The sequence below is a fragment of the Cyprinodon variegatus genome, unplaced genomic scaffold (genome assembly GCF_000732505.1).
Source record: "Cyprinodon variegatus isolate N-32 unplaced genomic scaffold, C_variegatus-1.0 Scaffold271, whole genome shotgun sequence".
Classification (NCBI taxonomy): Eukaryota; Metazoa; Chordata; class Actinopteri; order Cyprinodontiformes; family Cyprinodontidae; genus Cyprinodon; species Cyprinodon variegatus.
The window spans coordinates 516,271-536,476 of record NW_015150724.1 but is presented as its reverse complement, the minus strand read 5'-3'; the positions used below and the strand labels follow the sequence as shown (position 1 = coordinate 536,476).

At 37.0% G+C, this 20,206-nt stretch overlaps 1 protein-coding gene across 3 annotated transcripts in view; it reads left to right on the top strand.

Moving 5' to 3' along the window:
- The window catches only part of thsd4 (thrombospondin type 1 domain containing 4), a 64,565-nt gene that overhangs the window by 34,500 nt on the left and 9,859 nt on the right, over window positions 1-20,206 (top strand). For 2 of the 3 annotated variants that reach the window (XM_015382987.1, XM_015382989.1), the window contains 5 exons: window positions 10,141-10,345; window positions 16,643-16,818; window positions 16,973-17,069; window positions 18,286-18,483; window positions 18,686-18,815. In XM_015382987.1, coding sequence (XP_015238473.1) covers window positions 10,141-10,345; window positions 16,643-16,818; window positions 16,973-17,069; window positions 18,286-18,483; window positions 18,686-18,815 — 806 coding nt within the window. The remainder of the gene's footprint in view (window positions 1-10,140; window positions 10,346-16,642; window positions 16,819-16,972; window positions 17,070-18,285; window positions 18,484-18,685; window positions 18,816-20,206) is intronic. The other variant, XM_015382988.1, reaches the window with a different exon arrangement.

Below are 20,206 nucleotides of genomic sequence, written 5' to 3'. Positions count from 1 at the left end.
ATGAGGGTGGCCAAGCAATAACCAATGTATACCGAGGGGTGGCTGAGAGTAGATAGGCACCAAAACCTCAGGGTTAATCTACACTGTTCCAACATAAAAATTAACAAGCATAACATCCACGTTTTCTAATTAAAGACAAACTATACTTTCCCAAAGCGTTTGCTAACAAAGAGACGAATATATTCAAACATCTGTACTTTCTAGATTAAAGGTATAGTGGATAAATTTCTTTCAGTTTTGAGTTTTGGGCGAACATCTTTTCCATTGTCATTGCTTATCTACTTTTATCAGTAATCGTTCTGCATAAAATTGATATTTACAAGTACTAATATCTACATAAATTGATTATTTAATACGATTTTATTAAAACTGTTTTTTATTTATGATTTCACTGAAGACTACTAAGCGACTTGCAGAGACATTTTCTCTTTACTCCATAAAAAAAAATGTATTTATGCTCTTATAAAATATCTGTAGGCATTATTATTAAAGTAGTCAAACTCTTCCAGTTCCAGCAGTCCTGTTTAACCAGGTGTGGCAATAATCTGCTTTGTAAAAATATAAAGACTTTTATTTTGTAGACTGTTTTTGCATCTTATTATCAAAGACCATTTTAGGTTTCCTTTCAGATTTATCCTGGTTATGCTAGTTATGGATCCTAAGTCTTGCTTAAATCACGCTGTATTCTACTATCTAGAATATTTTCAGGTTTTATATTAATAGTCAGACATTTCTGTATTTTGCATATTACCTCCTGTGTTAAGTTATTGAGCTTGATAGGAAGCTGTATTTGGTATAGTCTACACAGGGAGTCAGAAGTTTGCTTCTTTGAACTGATCTAATGAGTCAATTTCTCCACTGTGAGATCGATAAAGTCAATCAATCAATCAATCAATCAATCAATCAATCAATCAATCAATCAATCAATCAATCAATCAATCAATCAATCAATATATTATCCAGAACAAGTGAAATTTGAGTTTCCTTTGATTCATTAGGGAGCAGACATTAGCCAGGTGGATAGACTGGGGATGCCTTGCTTTTAAATGTTTAAAAGTTGACGAAAAACAGGTTAGAGAGGGCTGAATGAGGTGTAGGAGCTGCATGCTCTCTCTTGATTTGGATTGTACTGATATAGAACAAAATAGAAGTACAGAAATATTCTTTATTGTCCCACAGTGGGGAAAATCTGACGTTTCAGTCCTAAAGCAAAAAGGCAAATGAAGACATGAAGCGNGAGCTGTGATTGACACTCCATCAGACGCTCCTCTGGCTGTGATTGGTTGTTTTGACTCGTCCCGAATTATTCTTTCCAGATTGAAATACTGTCTCTGTCTCTGGGCATAGGGACAGTTTTAGCCAATATGACAAAAAAGTGATTTTTAAAAACTTACAGACTTCAGCTTTAAGTTATTGAGCTTGATAGGAAGCTGTATTTGGTATAGTCTACACAGGGAGTCAGGAAGTTTGCTTCTTTTATGTTTGCAACAATTGTGGACCTGGTGGGACATGATGTTTGTATTTTGCTAGTTCACTTGAGAGGATTGCGCTGTTGGAAACCCTGAGAACAACGATACAGACTCTCAGGAGAGATCTATAAAAAAACAAAAAAAACAAAACAAAAAAAAGTTGTCATATATGGACACAATGTTTATACTGTATTCCATGCACCTTTTTCTTCCTTTGGCACATTCTTCTCCTTTGACTATTTGAGCTGATCTAATGAGTCAATTTCTCCACTATGAGATCAATAAAGTCAATCAATCAATCAATCAACCAATCAATATATTATCCAGAACAAATGAAATTTGAGTTTCCTGTGATATGAAGAAGCAGCTCATCCTCTTCATTCATCAGGGAGCAGACATTAGCCAGGAGGATAGACTGAGGATGCCTTGCTTTTAAACGTTTAAAAGTTGAGAAAAACTGGTTACTGATATAGAACAAAATATAAGTACAGAAATATTCTTTATTGTCCCACAGTGGGGAAAATCTGACGTTTCAGTCCTAAAGCAAAAAGGCAAATGAAGACATGAAGCGTAACACAAGAATAAAAAACTAAAAGGAAAAACCAGAAAGTTAAAACAGACTGAAGAGAAAAGAAATCAACATCTCTGTTAAATACTGATAAAAACACAAAGCATGAGGATTACCAATGCAACTATCAGCAGTGGGATTCTAAATGTTGAAGGATTAAAAATCGGATGTGTTTGGTATCTGATCCCAATGTGGGTTTTTATAGCACCGCAATGTTTCACAGACTGGTAGCAAGTTCACTCCGTGGCAGTTTTCCTTAATAAACACAGATGCTTTTGAAGTGCTGAGTTGAAGGGAGACAGAGCTTACTACCCGTACTCGTTAAAACCAGTTAAAATGGCACAGAATCCCAGCATGTGGTCGGCAGATGGGGATTTCATTTCTTACTTACTTGATTCCAAGCTTAAAATCTTAGATGCCTGATAAAATTATTTATTTTGTACACTGAATTGGAAAACTAAAAAGAGAAAACTAGGACTGATTACTTTTTTTTAATACTTTTTAAAAATTACCTTGGCCAAGAAGGTTATTTTTTTAGGAGAGGTTGTGTGTTTGTCTGTCTGTCTGACTGGAGAATAACTTGAAAAGTTTTTGATTGATTTTTAATAACATTTTCAACAAATGTGCTCCTCAGCCCAAGGAAAACGGCATTAAATTTTGTTTATGATCCAAATCACCATCTGATCAAGAAATTATTTTGAAAGATACTGTAAATATAACTTAAGGAAATCACAATATGTCGGCGGGAAATTGGCTACTTGGTGGAGGTCTGCACTCTCCGAATGCTTTTTATGCTCAGAAACAGGGTCCTAATTGTTGTGAATCCTCTGTTTCAGAATACATGTCTACACAAGTAAAAATGTTTAGGTAAAACAGTCCATCAATTAAAAAAATGGTTCTGTAAAATTTATATTATCTGTCCATAAGGCAAGACGCAAGTCTGTGGGAATCCAGTGTGGATTTATACGGATTAGGACTCAGAAAATTTAATCCCTGAGTCGTTTTAGACCAGGAAACCATCGTTTTATGAAGATCTACTTCCAGTTCATTGTTTTTTGTAGAAATTTGTCTTGGTGGCCTGTAGCCCTGATAATTATTTGGATAACAAGTCTCAAGCAACTCATTTTCAGACAAACTGCTATTAGAAAGAGGACATATTCAGTCTTGCTTGTTAAAAACTTGGCAAGGAACGATTAAATAAAAATAACATAAAATTGAATTTCTGTCAAACGAGAATGAAGAACTGCTAGACTGTTACCTAAACTGTGTTTTTCACTGAGACTACTTTATGGCTTTCTTTTGTTTGTAAGGCTAGTTTTTATATTTTAAGTCATTGAAAAAAAATATTTAGTATGTGCATAGAAGATTTGACATAACATGTCTAATCTTGGGATGGATGCCTATAACAAAGGAGAGACAGGCTAGAATTGAGAAGAAATCTGAAGACTGGAGTATACAGTCTTTCTATTAAATATGTTTATGGCTCAAATTACAACTTTACCGAAGAGATTACAGCTTTGTTTTGAACTTTAAAACCACTGTGAGAGCCATAATTCTTCCTCTTCGATCGAACCTTGTCTGGAAAAAAGGACATGGACCGTTAGTTTGAGTTTTTAAATTTCTGCCTGTCCATTAGCTGAAATAGAATCCGGTTCCCTTGTTGAAAGATCTGCGGGATACCCCTGTAGTTGAAAAACACCCTGCAGTCTCCCTTCCTATAGAGTCTTATGGGTTTGACTATGTGATTGACTTATGGGTGGATCTCATCCACCCCTAAGGCTTTCCCATTGGTGAGATTTTTTAACCACCTCTGCGACTTCAGTCTGGTTGAAATCTCACCTCAAGCAACCAGTCTCTTCTTCAGTCACGGAAGGCGTTTTGACAGGATTGAGAACATTACTTTGACAATGTCCTTCTTCACGGCCAGCTGCTCCCAATTCTCACTGTAAACATATGAGCAAAGCACTGCTTCAGGCGCTGGACGGTTTGCCAGAATCGCATTGAGGTCGACAGATAGTCAAACTAATCCCAGATCCTAGGTTTTGCCTCTGTGACCAAACTTGTTCTCACGATACCTGTTTGCTGCCTTAGCAGACCCACAAGCCAGTCAGGCTCATCAGGAGTCCTTCTTCAGCTTGACAGCCTCCCTTACTGCAGGTGTCCACCACCGGGTTTGGGGATTATGGCCATGGCAGGTACCACAGACTTTACAGAGATGGCCAGTACCTCAGAGCCCTCCTCTTCCAACATGCCAACTCATCACAGGGTGGTGATCGGTGGACAGCTCCTCACTCAAGTATACATTACAGCCAGCCAAAGGTTGGAAGATATGACTATATAATTGATCATTGATCCTGGCCTTGTGTGTCCTGGTACCAAGGGCACCAATTGATATTTTTATGCATAAAAATTTTGTGCATGATGAACAATCAATGACCTGCACAGAAGTCACCAATGAAAGACTATAGGAGTTAATAGCTGGGGGTCCAATTCCTACCGATAACGCCTCTTCAGGTGCCACTTTTGTTTCAATTATAGCTTGTTGAAGTCCCCCACCAGAGGGATGGTATCCGCAGGAGGGGCCATATCAAACCCCTAAGGCAAATGTAGTCTTTAAAATGCCACTTGAAAAAAATGCAATTTGTAAATTTCAATGTGGGAAATTGAAAAATAGAAAATTTGAAAAATCTGAATTTGAAAAAATATGAGGAAATAAAGCTGGAAAGAATTGTCTGAGAAAATGGTGAATTACTCTCAATTCCTTTTATTGACTAAAGTTTTTGAAAGTTTAATATCTGGATAGCATTTTTTCCAAATTTCCATTTACAAAATGCGTTTCATTTTTGTTTTATTTTAAAATCGCTCCATAATACATTAAACTGTGATGATAAAAGCAAATGCAGAATAAAACTGTATGTCGACACTCTGTTTTTTGATACAACACTGATCTCGAGAGGCTTGACTGAGATCTCCTTTCTAATTAATTGTCAGTATCGTAAAGCAAATGCAGAAGTGGAAGTGCTGCCATGGCTGTAACACCGGCCAATGACGACAATCTACAGAAAAACAAAAAATTTAAAATCGTCCCTCACAGTGACTGTGTCCAATTTAAAAGACTTGTGTTTTCTGACTGGAGAAGATGTTTCCGCTGACTTATGTGTTTAGGCCCTTATCTCACAGAGACTTTGCTGTACAAGTTTAAAAATGATCTGCCTGTGTGGAAACCTGCCATCAGGTTCTACTTTTGTTGATGGTTTCTGGGTCCACATCTTGACTGGGAGATGGCTTCACTATCCTGACGCAGATAACCACATCCAGATGAAGGCTGGCTTTGGTGATGCTATAAAAACCCCGTTTTACTTCCACTAAAAACTAAACCATTTTCATGACCACATGACAAAACCACCCATGGAGAGAAATAAAAAAAGAACGGATGTTCTTTTATTCATGTTCTTTACCAAACAAAAGACAGAAACTCAAAAGAAAATGAAAATACAATTTTATTGTCTTTAAAAGGAGCCAGGACTATTTGTACTTGGGCTATAGCAGCTTGTGCTTGTTACGAATTGAAATGATTCACACTAAACAAATTTCGATTTGCCTGGAATAAATGGTCTGGCAGTTTGAATACTAAGGTGTCAAGTGAAGAAGTATAAATACTTTATTATCTTAAGTAGAAAATTTGGTTATCTATACTTTACTGGAGTAATTACTTTTCGGTCAACTTTTTACTTTTAAACTTAAAATTTTCATACAATAATGTGTACTGTCTAGTCCTTTATTTAAAAAAAAAACAAACTTCATTACTCATTTTAATTACAATTTGTCATTTTTTGGATCGGACCGAGTTTCAGCCTTATCGTGTGTCCTGCGTAGCCTAGTATATGGGGGGTAACAAGGGGCGATCAGCCTCTCTCAAAAACCAGATTTACCAGAAACTTGTGTAATGCGCATGTGCAAACATCAGCACTGATTATATTCTTCTGTCTCACTGTGTAATAACATAACTACCATGTAGTCTGTATATTTCTTTTACTTATTTATATAGTCCGTACATCTCTGCAGAGCAAGTGCAATAATCCAAGGAAACTGCTGTGTATTCTTTCCTTATCTCTTTACTGTGCAAATATTTTTATATGCAAAGGAAACATATTCCAGGACATTACAACTTTTCTTATGCTCCTTTGTACTTTATACACTCTTTTTATATAGTCTGTTGTATTTTTATCTTTAATGGCATCTTGCTTTAACTCTGCCCTTTGTACTTTATATAAGCTACTGGAACCAGAATTTCCCTAAAGGAGTAATCCAAAGGGATAAATTAAGTTGAGTCTAAGTCTATTTATGCAGCATCAATTTTACATGTCATCTCAAGGCACTTTACAGAGATTGTTCAATCAAATCATTCAACTTCTAACCAATCAGATCATTCAGAAGTTTTCTAACAACGGAGAGCTAGCTGACTGCAACCATTGACTTTTCAGGATATTGATGAGCACGTAGAGGCAGTAAGCAATTACTTGAATTTGTGTCTCTGTCTTTACATTAAGCAGGCATGCAGTGACAGTGGGGAGGAAAAAGTCCCAATGACAGAAGCAACAGAAACAGGCTCTACTGAAGCCAATTGGGCTTTCAGCTTGTATGCCAGCAGAAGCACTGATCTATAATATACTTTCTATGTTAGAAAAGGCAATAAACTATCTCCATAGGTGGCTCTGTTAAGGAAGGAAACAGTTAAGCAGGTTTTGTTGTCAAAAGGGGTAAAAGAGATCACATAGAGTTAGTCACAGTAAAAGCTGAGCCAACAGCTAAAAACAGGCCCAATTCTATCATCTACTCTACTGTAGCAACCTGGCTTATGGCTGCATCCAGGATGGTGTCACAGCCAACCAGAGCACCTGACCACATTAAGCTACTGAAACAAGAAAAAGCAGAAAGAAACAGTTATTATTATTTTAACTCTACTAGATGCTTCTGTATTTTACTGTAGTTGGAAACAGCGCATTATTAGATGTGGAAACATTCAACTGTTTATTTTGTGTAAAAGCTCTCTTGAAATCCCAAATTATGGTATACAGTTACATGTTGAAATAGAAAGGGCAAATATTTACCTCATGTCACAGTTTCCAACCATAACTGTTGCACATGACTGGTAATGCAGTTGAACTGTGGTAGCCCTAATGTTCCTCTGCAGCTGATTAGTTCTCAGAGACGTCAGAGGCGCTTGTAACAGACTGCAGGAGCACATATGTGTATCGGTGATGATAGAGCGTGATAATACTCCTGGACATCATGAGGAATACAGCTGAGTTTGTATATGTGAAGGAAAATGACAACTGAATGGATGAATCAGAGTTTCCAGCCACAACTACCACATGATTGTTAATAGATTTATGCTGTGGCTTCATGCTGAAGATGTTTAGTACGAACAAAAAATGCTTAACAGGTCAAACTGCAAACTAGACTTTCTTGATTTGTTTCTTTTTCAGGTCTTGGTGAGCTGCGGACATTTATTGGCACTTTATAACCTTAAAATAACAGTTTTTAATGGCATAATATCTCACAGAAATGGCTTATGGTTTACTTTAAGTTGGTCAGGAATTTGGGAATGTCTCTTTCTTCTCAGTGGATGATAGATGTTCTGACACTGAGCCTGTTAATGGAGTTAAGGGACTTCAGTAGCTCACTTTTGGAGAACTGTCTGCAGTGAAGAACTCATCATATCTTCATATCAAGCATTAATTGAAGTCAACATGTCAGCCAATTATTGACGTTGACTTGAACTGTCTGATTTGCTCAGATTAAAAGATTTAACTTAAACATTTAAAGTTATTTTTATGTGGAAAAGCACCTCTTGGCCTGATAGCTCTGATTTTAAATTCAACACCGAACAGAGTTTCTACCAGAATTCCAAACTGTCTGTGAACTTTTGCCTCTTAAAATCTGTGTGCTAATGACGTCTGAATAAATAGTGGGTGTTGCAGTTGCGGGGCAGGATGCAAAAGTTACTCCTGCAACCAAAGGGTCTTCATGTCCTTGGGTAAGACTTTAAGCCCAGCATTGAGGGCTGGTTGTAGTCAGAGGGACCGGCGGCGCCTCTGTGCAGAAGCCTCTCTTCTGTCAGGTTGCCCAGGACTGCTGTGGTTACAGAGTAGCTCACCACCATGAATAGTTAACAGAGTGTTAGCTTTTGACACTTGCGTTTTAGCGATAGTCAATATTTTTGGCCAGAAGTAACGTTGTGTTTCTTTCATCGGTGTTGGCTGTTATGCGCAAGTGTTTGCCGATGCCTTAAGGCCACATAAGGCACATGAAGGGCTGCTCCCTCCTTGTGGCAATTTGGTTGTTGTCTCATTTTTATCATGTAAATGAGGGAAGAAAAAGCAGAATCGGCTCCAATAAAATAGTACTTATCAGGGATTGATAAGAGTAGATAAATTCAATCCTGATAATCGATTGATAATCAGATTAAATGTTAAATTATGACTTTTTAGAGTTTTGTTCCAAACAGTTTTAACTCTTGTTATTTTACCTCAGTCTAGTGTGGATCAAGATAAGTGTTAAACTTACCTCCTTGGGAGTTTGATTGACACTTCTAAATTTGTTAGACTGCATGGTCTTTCACTCTTTGACTTAGCAGAGTATTTTAAATAAAAAAAACACCACTGTTCTCACCCAGAACCCCGAAAAACTGGAAGGAATTAGTCTTTAAACAAAAAATATTTTCCAAAGTATAATCAAAAAGTTACAATTAGTCAAAATCGTCAACATTTTTTTGCATATTTCAATCATGGTTTAATGCAGTTGACTTAAAAGTATAGTGGAGGATGATCTTTTTGATTTTCATCAAAATAAGTGGTCCTCCCAATTGTCAATAATTCCGGTGATATGTTTAAGTAAGGCACTTTTGCACCATCTTCTCCATTTTGACTTTCACATACATTAAATAGGCATTCCCTCTCAGGAGCAGGTACAGGGTTGTGCATGTGCTATTTTTTTTTTTAAATGGAGAGGGGATTTCTTTTCAGAAATTTGCTAAAATATTCCACTATATCTTTAACTGTTGAAAATATTGGTTGGAGAGGGTGTGAAAAGTTTTAGTTTTAAATTAAAGGGGTGCCAGCCAAGAAGAGTTTGGGAACCATTGAATTAGGAAAAATAAAGATATAGTTTCATATTTGCTGATCTGTAAAAGATGTCCATCCCTCCATCTGTAAATGTGATGCTGTCTTTATCCAGCTCCAGGTTGTGCCACAGTTTGCTGACCACACACATGTTTAGCTGTTTTTATTTTTTCATAGCTTTTCTCCTTTTCTATTATTCACTATTTCCTGTGTGACAGCAGGTAGTGTGTGTTTGTTTTGGCTGAGGGTAGAGAGCAATGCAACTTTTTGAGCATCCCTTTCCCTGCCTCCACCTCTGCTTCTCCTCTACCTCTCATTACCTGCCAGTGGTCTTATTGCTGTATGCCTGTTCTGCTGCAGATTTATGTCTGCTTACGAAAAGCTGAATCTGCTGAGACGGTCTAAAGTTGTGTGAGTTATTATACAGGTCCTGTAAATTTAAGTAATTTTTCTATTGAGTTCGGCTTTCCGCCTCATGGCCAGATGGAATGCTCAGCATCAATCTGCTTCAGAGCAGCAGAGGGAGGTATGCTTGTTTTATTGTGCAGATGGTTAAAAGTCGGCTGAAAGCATTAAATCATAACAGATTTGCCTCAAAATTTGTAGGAGTAATGTATATGTGTTAACATGATAAACATAGCATGTGTTAAAGGGATGTTTGTAGTAAAGGATCTTTTGTCTACCACAGTTTTTCCTTCCACTCAACTTTTATTGGTATGTTTAGATAGAGCATTCTGTGAGTTTCTTTTTGCTATGATCTTCTATGGAAGGTGTTTGCGAATTGAACACTGAGCAACTATTAAATCAACACGATAAAGTCACAAATTTCTACCTTGTGAGAAAGCAAACTTTGAGATGTTTTATGTCTTTTAAGAAACTCTAGATTTTCACTATAAATGTTTTTCTTCTGATGGGGAAATTGAGGAAAATGTTTTGTCCCATGATGATTGCTTCTTAACTGTTCCTCTCTGCTCCATAGAGCCTCGGCTGCGACGACTACCTTGGATCTGGAAAGGTGGTTGACAAGTGTGGCGTGTGCGGTGGAGACAACACAACCTGCAGGCTGGTCACAGGAGTGTTCAAACAAAGCTTGTCCAAGATCGGCTACCATAAGATAGTGGAGATCCCAGAGGGAGCCACCAAGATCAACGTCACAGAGATGGTGAAGAGCAGAAACTACCTCGGTGGGCTATAAAAACACTTATATAATACATTCAGCTGTAGTGAATGAACATAAAAATGAGTGAAGCTTTAAACATGTTTTAACTTTCAGATAAGGTCCATCTTGAACACTTAAATGCTTCAAGAAACATCCTGAAATACTGAAACTTAGAGACATGTTGTTCTTTGGTTAACCACTGAATTGTTGCCTGATCAATATCAGGCAGAAATGGCAAAAAAAAATTTAGGACCCATAATAAAATGTTGAGGCAAGAGATTAAGTTCGTTAAACTCAAATATCTTCTTGGGTTTTTTTTTAAGATTTAGCAATCTTGGTGCTGGGAAACACTGGGTTCAGTGTTTCCCAGCAGCCGCTATGACACACTATGCATCATTTCCTTACTTTTAAATGCTGGAAATAGGCTTTCGTAACAATGTGCTGTGTACAGATATGTTTAGGTATTTGCTTGTTTTGCTTTTTTTTTGCTTTATGATCTGTGAATATTTTCAATCTTGATTTAAACACAGTTATGCGTTGCTGTATTTTCAGTATTTTACCGTATCAACCATGGCAGTGTTAGAGTAGCCTACTTGTCCATTCTAAAAGCACAGTGTGCTTTTGTCTCCCTGCAAATGAAGCATTTCATTTTCAATCCTGCCTTCCAGTTTTTGGCTGCGTTCTTCTTTATTCTACCCCTGGTTATATGTAGTAAACTTTAGATATCCACTTACTGCTCCAATGGCTACCGTTAAAAGAAACCCCAACAGGAGTCATGAAACAGGCAGTTAATCTTGAATGCTTTTATATGATATGACGTGATGAACTGAGAAAATCATAAGTTATCACTGATGTGTTTTGAGGATGTAAACAGTTTATTCTTCCCTTACAGTCCTGGTTTTATTTATTGCTGGCCAGAAATGGTCAGATTGTCAAATTGAGAGCAAAAATACCAAAAGTTTATAATATTTATACACACATTTTTTATAATAATAAGTCATGATAATCCTACAATGGCTAATAATAATGCATGAATTTCTACAATTGCATTACAATTTTTCCCACAATTAGTTAGTTTAATCTCTATAGATACACTGTAGTAAAACGGACTGATATTACTGATCAGTAAAGCCGGGCATACATTGTATGATTTTTTTCAATTGTTGCACGCAGCTGGTGCTCACACTGTACATCTAAAAACCACATGGGACTCATCTCTGCAGTGAGATGGAGTTGTCTATCTGGAAGCCTTAAAGGAATAGTACACCCAAAACATGATTAGCCTTCATTTTCTACTCACCCCCATGCTGAATGCGCACTTTCATCTGGTTTGGTCTGCCGCGGTTTCCGTAGACTCGTGAACGCGCTTTTAGGAAATCCTATACACTACTGTTTATGCTCTAAAAACATTCTAAATGACTTTGTTTCGAGTAAATTATGGACGCTACCCACTCAGGACACTTGGAATACATTGGACGAGCAGTATGGAGGAATATTGACACGTTTTTTGTGGACTTTTATGGACCTTTCTGCCTCGGGCGCCATAGACCTCCATTATTTGAATGTCAGCAGACAGCAAGAAGCCTCCCAGATCTCCAGATGCATTTGAGATATCAAAAAAGTACTCCAGAGTGTTGTTCAGCATGGGGGTGAGTAGAAAATGAAGGCTAGTCATGTTTTGGGTGTACTATTCCTTTAAGAGAAGAAGCGGAATATGAATCTCACTAGAGTGAAACACGCTGCCTTGGCAATTTGTACGATTTTGTCCTGAAAACCCTAAAAAGAAAGGCGACAACATATTTGGACAAAGACATGGCTGAGCAAACGGGGCAACTAGGGTTTGTCAATTTCACAGAAAGAACTCCATTTCACTCGCACTTCCACCATGCTTCTGTGTTTTCGTCTGAGAGGAAGAGGAAGAATCCTTGTTTGTCCAATGAGCGATTTTTTCACGACCACCTTACGACAGATGACTGAATTTCAAACATGTTTGATTTTTTTCCTGACCTTACGATTCTTGATCCAGAGGTGGTCGTGAGAGGCTAGTCACTCCACGTTACCCCCTGTACACTACATGACGCACAATCGGGCTGAAAGTCGGCCCGATCGAAAAATTCACAACTGGAAAATCGGGCTGAAAAGGGCAGAAAATCGTACATTGTAAGTCAGACTGCCTACTGCGGCAGCAAGGCTGCAGTCAGTCTTACCACCTTATGGGGTTTGAAACTGTGATACCTTTAATAATAGTCATAGGTCTTTGATTTTCCACAGCAATACTTGTTTGTTTTTTTGCAACATGAAATATTTTGCAAGCAACAAAAAAGTGTACTGAACTAAGTTTTCAGTCAGATGACTCACAGTGAGTAAACGTGGGTGGAAAGGTGAGCACAGCTTTTGCTTCATGTAGCTAAAGCAATCCAAATAATGCATTTTATTCAAGTAACTTCAAACCAGGGGAAAGATTTGAAAGGTTGAAAAAGGTTTCCACATTTTTAAAAGTCCCTAACCTTTCAAACCTGTATGCAACGGATGTTTAGGGATGTCTAACTGTGATGCAGCCTTTCAATGGAAACTATGATTCACTCAACATGAAAGGCTGTTTTCTTACAGAGGTGTAACAGTTGGACAGATTTTGAAGTGACATTTTGGCATTGCAGACATTATTTGATTTAACAGAAGCTGTTCTAACCTAGCAAAGCAATCAGAGCGAGAAATTAAACTGCCTTACGGAAAGGTTTCCGTTTAGAAAGAAAAATCTGCTAGTTGCTGGAAATTAATATATATCCAAGTAGAGAGAAATTAACAATTCAGATGCAAATGATTCTCCTGCTTTTTGTCACACATAATAAATCATTAGAAAAACTCATGTCTGCAGAGTTCAACCTGAAAGAATTGAAATGTCCATGTTATTTTGTTAAATGAAAATGCTATGTTCTGTTTCTGGAAACCAGTAATTTCACCTGACCTAAAATTAAAATCCCTTACTATGAAATTTTTTTTTGAAACATTTAGTTTCAATGTGAATATCTACTTCAAGTCAAAGGCAATACTTTTTAACTACATGTTGTCACTCACATAAATGTGAGCTTATTAGATGAGTATTTCAACATGGATGTGGCCACCATTGCAACACTGTGAGCAATGTTCTTGTTATAACTGATCCATTTTACTCCAGATTTTAGATTTAAGAGAAGGATATACAAAATGTTGTTTTGTATAAACTCCGTGCATACAAAATGAAGATAAAATTTGTCTAAGAGTTCAGTCTGAGAGAAGAGCATTTAAGAGCAGCTAGAGAAAGAAGCTAAGCAAACAGCTGAAGCACCACGATTGTTGGACTATTACTGAATTATACAATAGGCTGCATACCCATCGTCAGTCAGATCGTGAGCGATTTGCACAAACCAGCCAGAAAACCACAGTAAATTTCAAAAAAGGGTCTTAATTTATTTTAAAAAAGTGTTCAAAAATTATAAACTGTGCCCAAAATTAATTAGGGTACTTGCATAAAGAACTCAAGCACAAACTGACCTATCAAACAGGACATTAAATAGTGGCTGATCAGAGCACTGTTGACACACAAGGGGGATAACTTCCTGACAAACTAACAAACAAATAAACTTAATTAAACAGATAAACACTTGCCAGACCCTGCCTACTTTTTAAATTGAACAAATTAACCAAACTACCAAAAACAAAGTATATCTAAACAAATTTCCCTTCCCATTACAACAAATGGTGTGACCTGCTGATTAGCCTGCAATGACCAATTGAGCCGAAAGCTGGAGCTCATTGCAGCCGTCAAGCAGCAGATGCAGAGGAAACTGGCAACTCAAAGAAAAAGAAATGAATCAATTACATTTTAACCAAAATATAACAAATTGGCAAATTAAGTTAACTAAATATGTGCACTGCAAATAGCTAACTAAACGTCAAGCTAATGAAAACATTTGAAATGTGCAACTTATTTTGAAAATGAAAAATATAGAAGTTACCAGACAGCTTTAGAGTGTGGCAGGCTGTCACACAGATTATAATAATTACTTCTGGCTAATGAGCTCTTTTTATAAGTGGTAAATTGTAACAGTTCTTAATATTCATCTGATTATCAAATACATTTGGCCTCTGGCCGTATCATTTTATCTAGGTTAATAACTAGTTGGTATTCCTGGTTAAATTCTCTGTCATCCAGGTCATGGCAGCAACAGGCTTTTGATTTAAGCCTGTTTTTAGGCTCCTTGTTAGCATTTATATTGATAAGGTTCAGTCTGTTTATTTTAACCCTCTGCCTACTGATGGTGGTCAGAGGGCCCGGTGGCACCAATGTACGGCAGTGAGCCCCAGGGCAGCTATGGCTATATTGTAGCTTCCCACTATCAGTGTGTATGTGAATGGGTGAATGACTGAATGTAGTTTGGTCAAGTCTCCTGAATTGAAAAAGAAAACCCTATTTAAGTACAGGCCATTTCACCATTGCCCTGCAGCTAAACCAGCAGCATCTGGGCTTACTGGAGGGTAATAAACAGACGGCTGGACATCATTGGAAAGGCTTGGCCGGCTATATGGTCATCTTTATATAGGCTTTGATCTAAGAGGACAGAGGAAGCTTTGCTTATGGTACACACCCCCAAAAGTCAAGAGCAACATAAAAGATGGATCATTGTGTTCTTGGTCAGTCATGGATTTTGTATGCAAACACCCCAGTGGAAGCCACTGTTGTGCGCTCTTTTTAGAAACACTCACCTTAAATAAGGCGAGTAATTGTATGAGGCAGAAATCACCGGGAAGGTGCACCGCTGTTAGTGGAAATGATCTCTATGTGGAGTCTCAAAGCCTTGGAATAATCTATGTTACCCTATCCAGACTGTTATGTCAGTAGCTACGTTTACATGCGCAAAATTTCCCCGATCCGATCCAAACCTTGGTTGATCGGAAATTCAAAATCTCCGTTTACATGGACACTAAATGAAATGATCCGATCATGACGTGTGTATACATGTACCAAGCGTTGGATCAGATTAAATCTTTTAAGCATGCGCAGAACTTCCTGCCAAACTTGGCAGTTCTGTCTGCGTCTGGTTTTTCGGAGGCCTGACAAACGATGCGCTCGGAGCGAGCGGAAAGAAAAACGGAGAGAGGAGGAAAAAAGCGCTTGGCAGCGAAATGTCCGAGAGAAAATGTAGAGAATGAGCGATTGAACCGGCGTGGGAGAGCGAGTGGCTGTGGAGAGAGAAAAGAGGAAGAGGAGGAGGATAAATTCCTGCTTCCTGCAGCTTTAAATGAACTTGAGTGTATAAGTCGGCGTTCCTAGACTCCTCCCGCCATGTTGTTCACAACATGAGCGAGAGTGACCGGTGGTTTCCTGTTGTTGACAAGGCAGAAAAACGTCACGCTAACGTCGCACACATGCGCAGTGAAGATTATTTTACTCTTAAGATCCGAATGGGTGTTTACATGGACGCCAATCAGAATGGCGATCGGCAAAAACCACCTCTCTCTTTCGGAATTAAATTTATTTCCGATCGGACCGAATCGGATTAGAATCTTCAGTTTGACATGTTTACATGAAACATTTTTGATCTGATCAGGCTTTCAATCCGATTAGTTGTGTCCATGTAAACGTAGCTATTGATTTTGTTTCTTATCTGTTTAATCTACAGTACTCAACCCTGATAACCTACCTGATCCTAATCTTTTTATTTATTTTCTCTATTTTTACATGGTCTGCAGGGTTGGGGATAAAGAATCAATAACTGACTGAAACCAGTTCTACACTTTTAATTCTCACAGAAATGTTAAATATTTTTATCTTTTTTTTCTAGTTTTGACAGAAATCGAATAAATCTGGAAGTCCTCATACTGCCCCCCCTTTGTCCTCTCTCTCTCTGTCAGACTCCTTTCCATACTGTAGATATCTAACAGTTCTTTGCCTTGTCCAAACACTCTTTTACAAGCTTGTCTAATGTTACACTGCTAATGCTTTTCTAATAGCCTCTTACATTTAATCCACAAAATGAGCGGAAAACATCTTGGGAGATTTTGTTACAGGATTTGCATGTAAGATTTTGCCGGCACCAGCAGATTGACACAGTAGTTGAGAATATTGCTGTTAAAAAAGCAAACATTTCCTCTCTCCTTTAGCTTTAACTCATTTCTAGCCATGTATAAATGCAGAATGAGATGGGTTTATTTTGTTTTCTGGTCAGCGATCAACATTATTTTAATAAAAATGATGAATACAGAGAGGATTCTCTGTCCAAACTCCCGTTTTGGTTTGAGCTTAGGGTTGCTATTTGGTCTCATTCATTTCTGTCTCTAACAGCTCTGCGAAGCCGTTCTGGGAGATCCATAATAAACGGGAACTGGGCGATTGACAGACCTGGGAAATATGAAGGTGGGGGTACCATGTTCACCTACCGCAGACCCAATGAGATTAGCAGCACAGCTGGGGAATCCTTACTTGCGGAGGGCCCCACCAATGAAATCCTGGATGTTTATGTAAGCAAAACAAAAAACAATATAGATAGAAATGTATCCTTTTTGATTCAAGCAAATGGTTAGACATGAGGCAAAGAAAAAGTAGGAAATCATCTATTAATGTGTTGAAGATGTTATTTGTATTGTCTTGAAACTCTCCAACACTTCTCTGTAGATGATCTTTCAGCAGCCGAACCCTGGAGTTAGGTATGAATACATTCTTCCCTCTGAGCAAATCATTACGCCTCATCAACCAACCCACACAGCACACGGTAAGTTAGAGAAAGTCTTGATTTGTTGTTTTTTTAATCTGCTTTTTGAATATTTTGGATTAGATAAAAGATTATCCATTCTTTTCACTCAATGTGAAAAAATAATCTCAAAATCATGGATTGTTTTCACCAGTTGTTCAAAGGGTGATCAAATTTATCTGGACTTTAAAAGTCTGGTTTATGTCAATGTCGGGATCAATTACCGTAGTCTGTTTTACTTTATTAGTTGTTGAAAGAAAGTATAATTAGATCAATCTATTTCAAGTCCAAATTTTCTGATAATTAAACCTAATTTTTAATTTCAACCCCACAAACTGAAGGTTTGTTCTTGATAAAAAAAAAAACATAATCAGATTATGTGATATATGTTAAAATTAGATCTAAAGTTCAACTAAAACATACTTTTTTGTTTCTGCATTTTTTGTTTTATTTATTTATTTATTATTTTGATTCTGTTTTATCTTCCTGTATTTTAATCATGTAAAGCACTTTGCATTGTCTTTGTACTGAATTGTGCTATCCAAATAAATTTGCCTTGCCTTGCCTAAAAAGTTCCTTTTCATTGTTTTGTCAAATCCATTATCTGAAATTTCCTGGATTACATTTGAACCTCTGGCCCTCGACCCAGAAGTCGACCCCAGTAGTTAGTGGAATTTAACGGTTTTCAGTCTGTCCTGTTGTGACTTCAGCATATCCATTTTGAATCACATAACTGTGGGAGTGTCGTTTGTTGCTCCTTCTGTTCGAATGTTTGCCCTAACCCCTAAATAAAGCACTATATAGGGGGTGCACCATCTTACATGTGTGTCCGACTGTCTAGTGGATGAAAATGTAATGGACCCCAAATTTCCCACAATGCACTTTAAAATATAGTTTACGTTGATGTTCACTGGGTTCAATGGGCAGATATATCCCAGAATGCATTGCAAAAGCTCTCCTTGCAAAGCACCATGGGATTTGCTTTGGGGACAAGAGTGAACAAAGATGGTGCAGGTGTAGGTACCAGATCTGCTCTGGTCCTGCGCATGCCAGTGACGTTACACTACATGATTGGCTGTACGTCTCCACATAGATCAAACCAGTATTGATGGAATAAAATGTCTGTTTCAATAATAGAAGATGGTAAAACATCTACCAAATTCAGTCCAGTACATGTCTATTATGCCCGTATTAAGCAGGTGAAGTCTAGTTTTATATTTCTGTATCTGTGTCTTAGAAGACGCTCTGAATGGACAGGATGATAATAAGCAGCAGAGCCACACCCAGCAGGAGAACCACAACCAGGCAGGTGTGGGAAAATATCAACCCAATCTCCCTGACTACAGGGTACCTGCTGTGGTTCCTCCAAAACATGAAAGGGACTACAACTGGAAAATGACTGGTTTCACAGAATGCAGCGCCTCCTGTGGAAAAGGTTGGAACAACATTTGGAATGTTTTACTATGATTTTTAAAATAAGACACGATGAATTACGTTTATTTTTATTTCTTAATATCTTCCGATAATGATTTGATCTTCTTTATTTTTGTCTGATTTGCACTGTAAAGCTCTGATTTGAGGTCAAACACCAAAGTTTTGGTGTGAAATTAGTTGAATAACACAGTGTCTTTCCTCAGGTTTTAGACATTCAGTCTTTCACTGCGTCCACCGGCGGAATCATGTCGAGGTCTCAGATGCTTTGTGTGAAAGTAGCAGCCGGCCAGCCCCACAGGAGGAAGCCTGCAACCTGCAGCCCTGCCCAGCATTGTAAGAAAAATCACTTTTGTTCTTACTGGGGAATTTCTAATTACAGCTTCACTTGAAGGACACTGTATTCAAAATGATGCTAAAGTATGAAATTCTACTGAATGAATATCACCATTATTATCATTGATATCACTACCAGCTTCAGACAGTATTACAGTATTGATTTAAGGGACTTCTGTAAAAACTGACTGACTGTTATATGTGTCCATTTTCCTAAATTAAAATATTCTGGTTTTAATTGGTTTTGATTTGTTTTGACTCTAGCTTTCCACATATCTAAGCTAAAGTTAAGGGACACAATCTTCCAGGCTTTACAATACCAAAAAAAGAATACAGCATCGAATCTATGTGTTATTCTTTCATGTGTTCTTAAAACAATATCGACAATAAAAAACAAGAAACTGCCTTTTTTTCTCCAAATTAAACCAGAATTATTTAATTCAGAAATCAAATCAAGTTACTCATACAGAAAAAAACGGAGCAATCGTTTCAGTGGAAATTAAATTGGCAGTGTGTAAAAAATGTGGCTTTGATTATCAAAGGTCAAATGTTGTTTTAATAAATACATATTCTGCAAAAGTCTAGGAACATCAAAAATAAAAAAGGGTTCTCATAGCATTGAATTAGTAGTTCATCAATACATATGGGGGCAGAAGATGCCATGTTGCATTACTATTTTTTGATCATAGCAGATGAAAAGTGACAAACTTGTCAGCCTGAAGTGTTTAACCTTTATCTGAAAATGTGCTGTTGGTATGGAGAGCCATTTCAGCCAAAATTAAATAAATAAATAAATGGGTGAAATAAATAAAAAATGAGTAAAATAAATCAAAAAATGAAGAAAATGAGTGAAATAAATAAAAAATTTGTTAAATAAATAATTTAGATTTTTCATTAAACCAATTTTTAATGTATTTATTTTTCATATAATCAATTTCCCAATTTCTCTTTTTCATTTATCTATTTGTCATTTATCCCTTTATCCATTCACCCATTTTTCATTAATCTAATTTTCATTTAACCACTTTTCAATTTCCCTTTTTCATTAAGCCAATTTTTTTATTTATTTATTATTCAGATTATCTGTTTCTCAATTTCTGTTTTATCTATTTTTCATTTATCTATTTGTCATTTATCCCTTTATCCATTCACCCATTTTTCATTAATCTAATTTTCATTTAACCACTTTTCAATTTCCCTTTTTCAGTATGTTAATTTTTTTATTTATTTACTTTTCAGATTATCTATTTCTCAATTTCTGTTTTATCTATTTTTCATTTATCTATTTGTCATTTATCCCTTTATCCATTCACCCATTTTTCATTAATCTAATTTTCATTTAACCCCTTTTCAATTTCCCTTTTTCATTAAGCCAATTTTTTTTTTTTTCA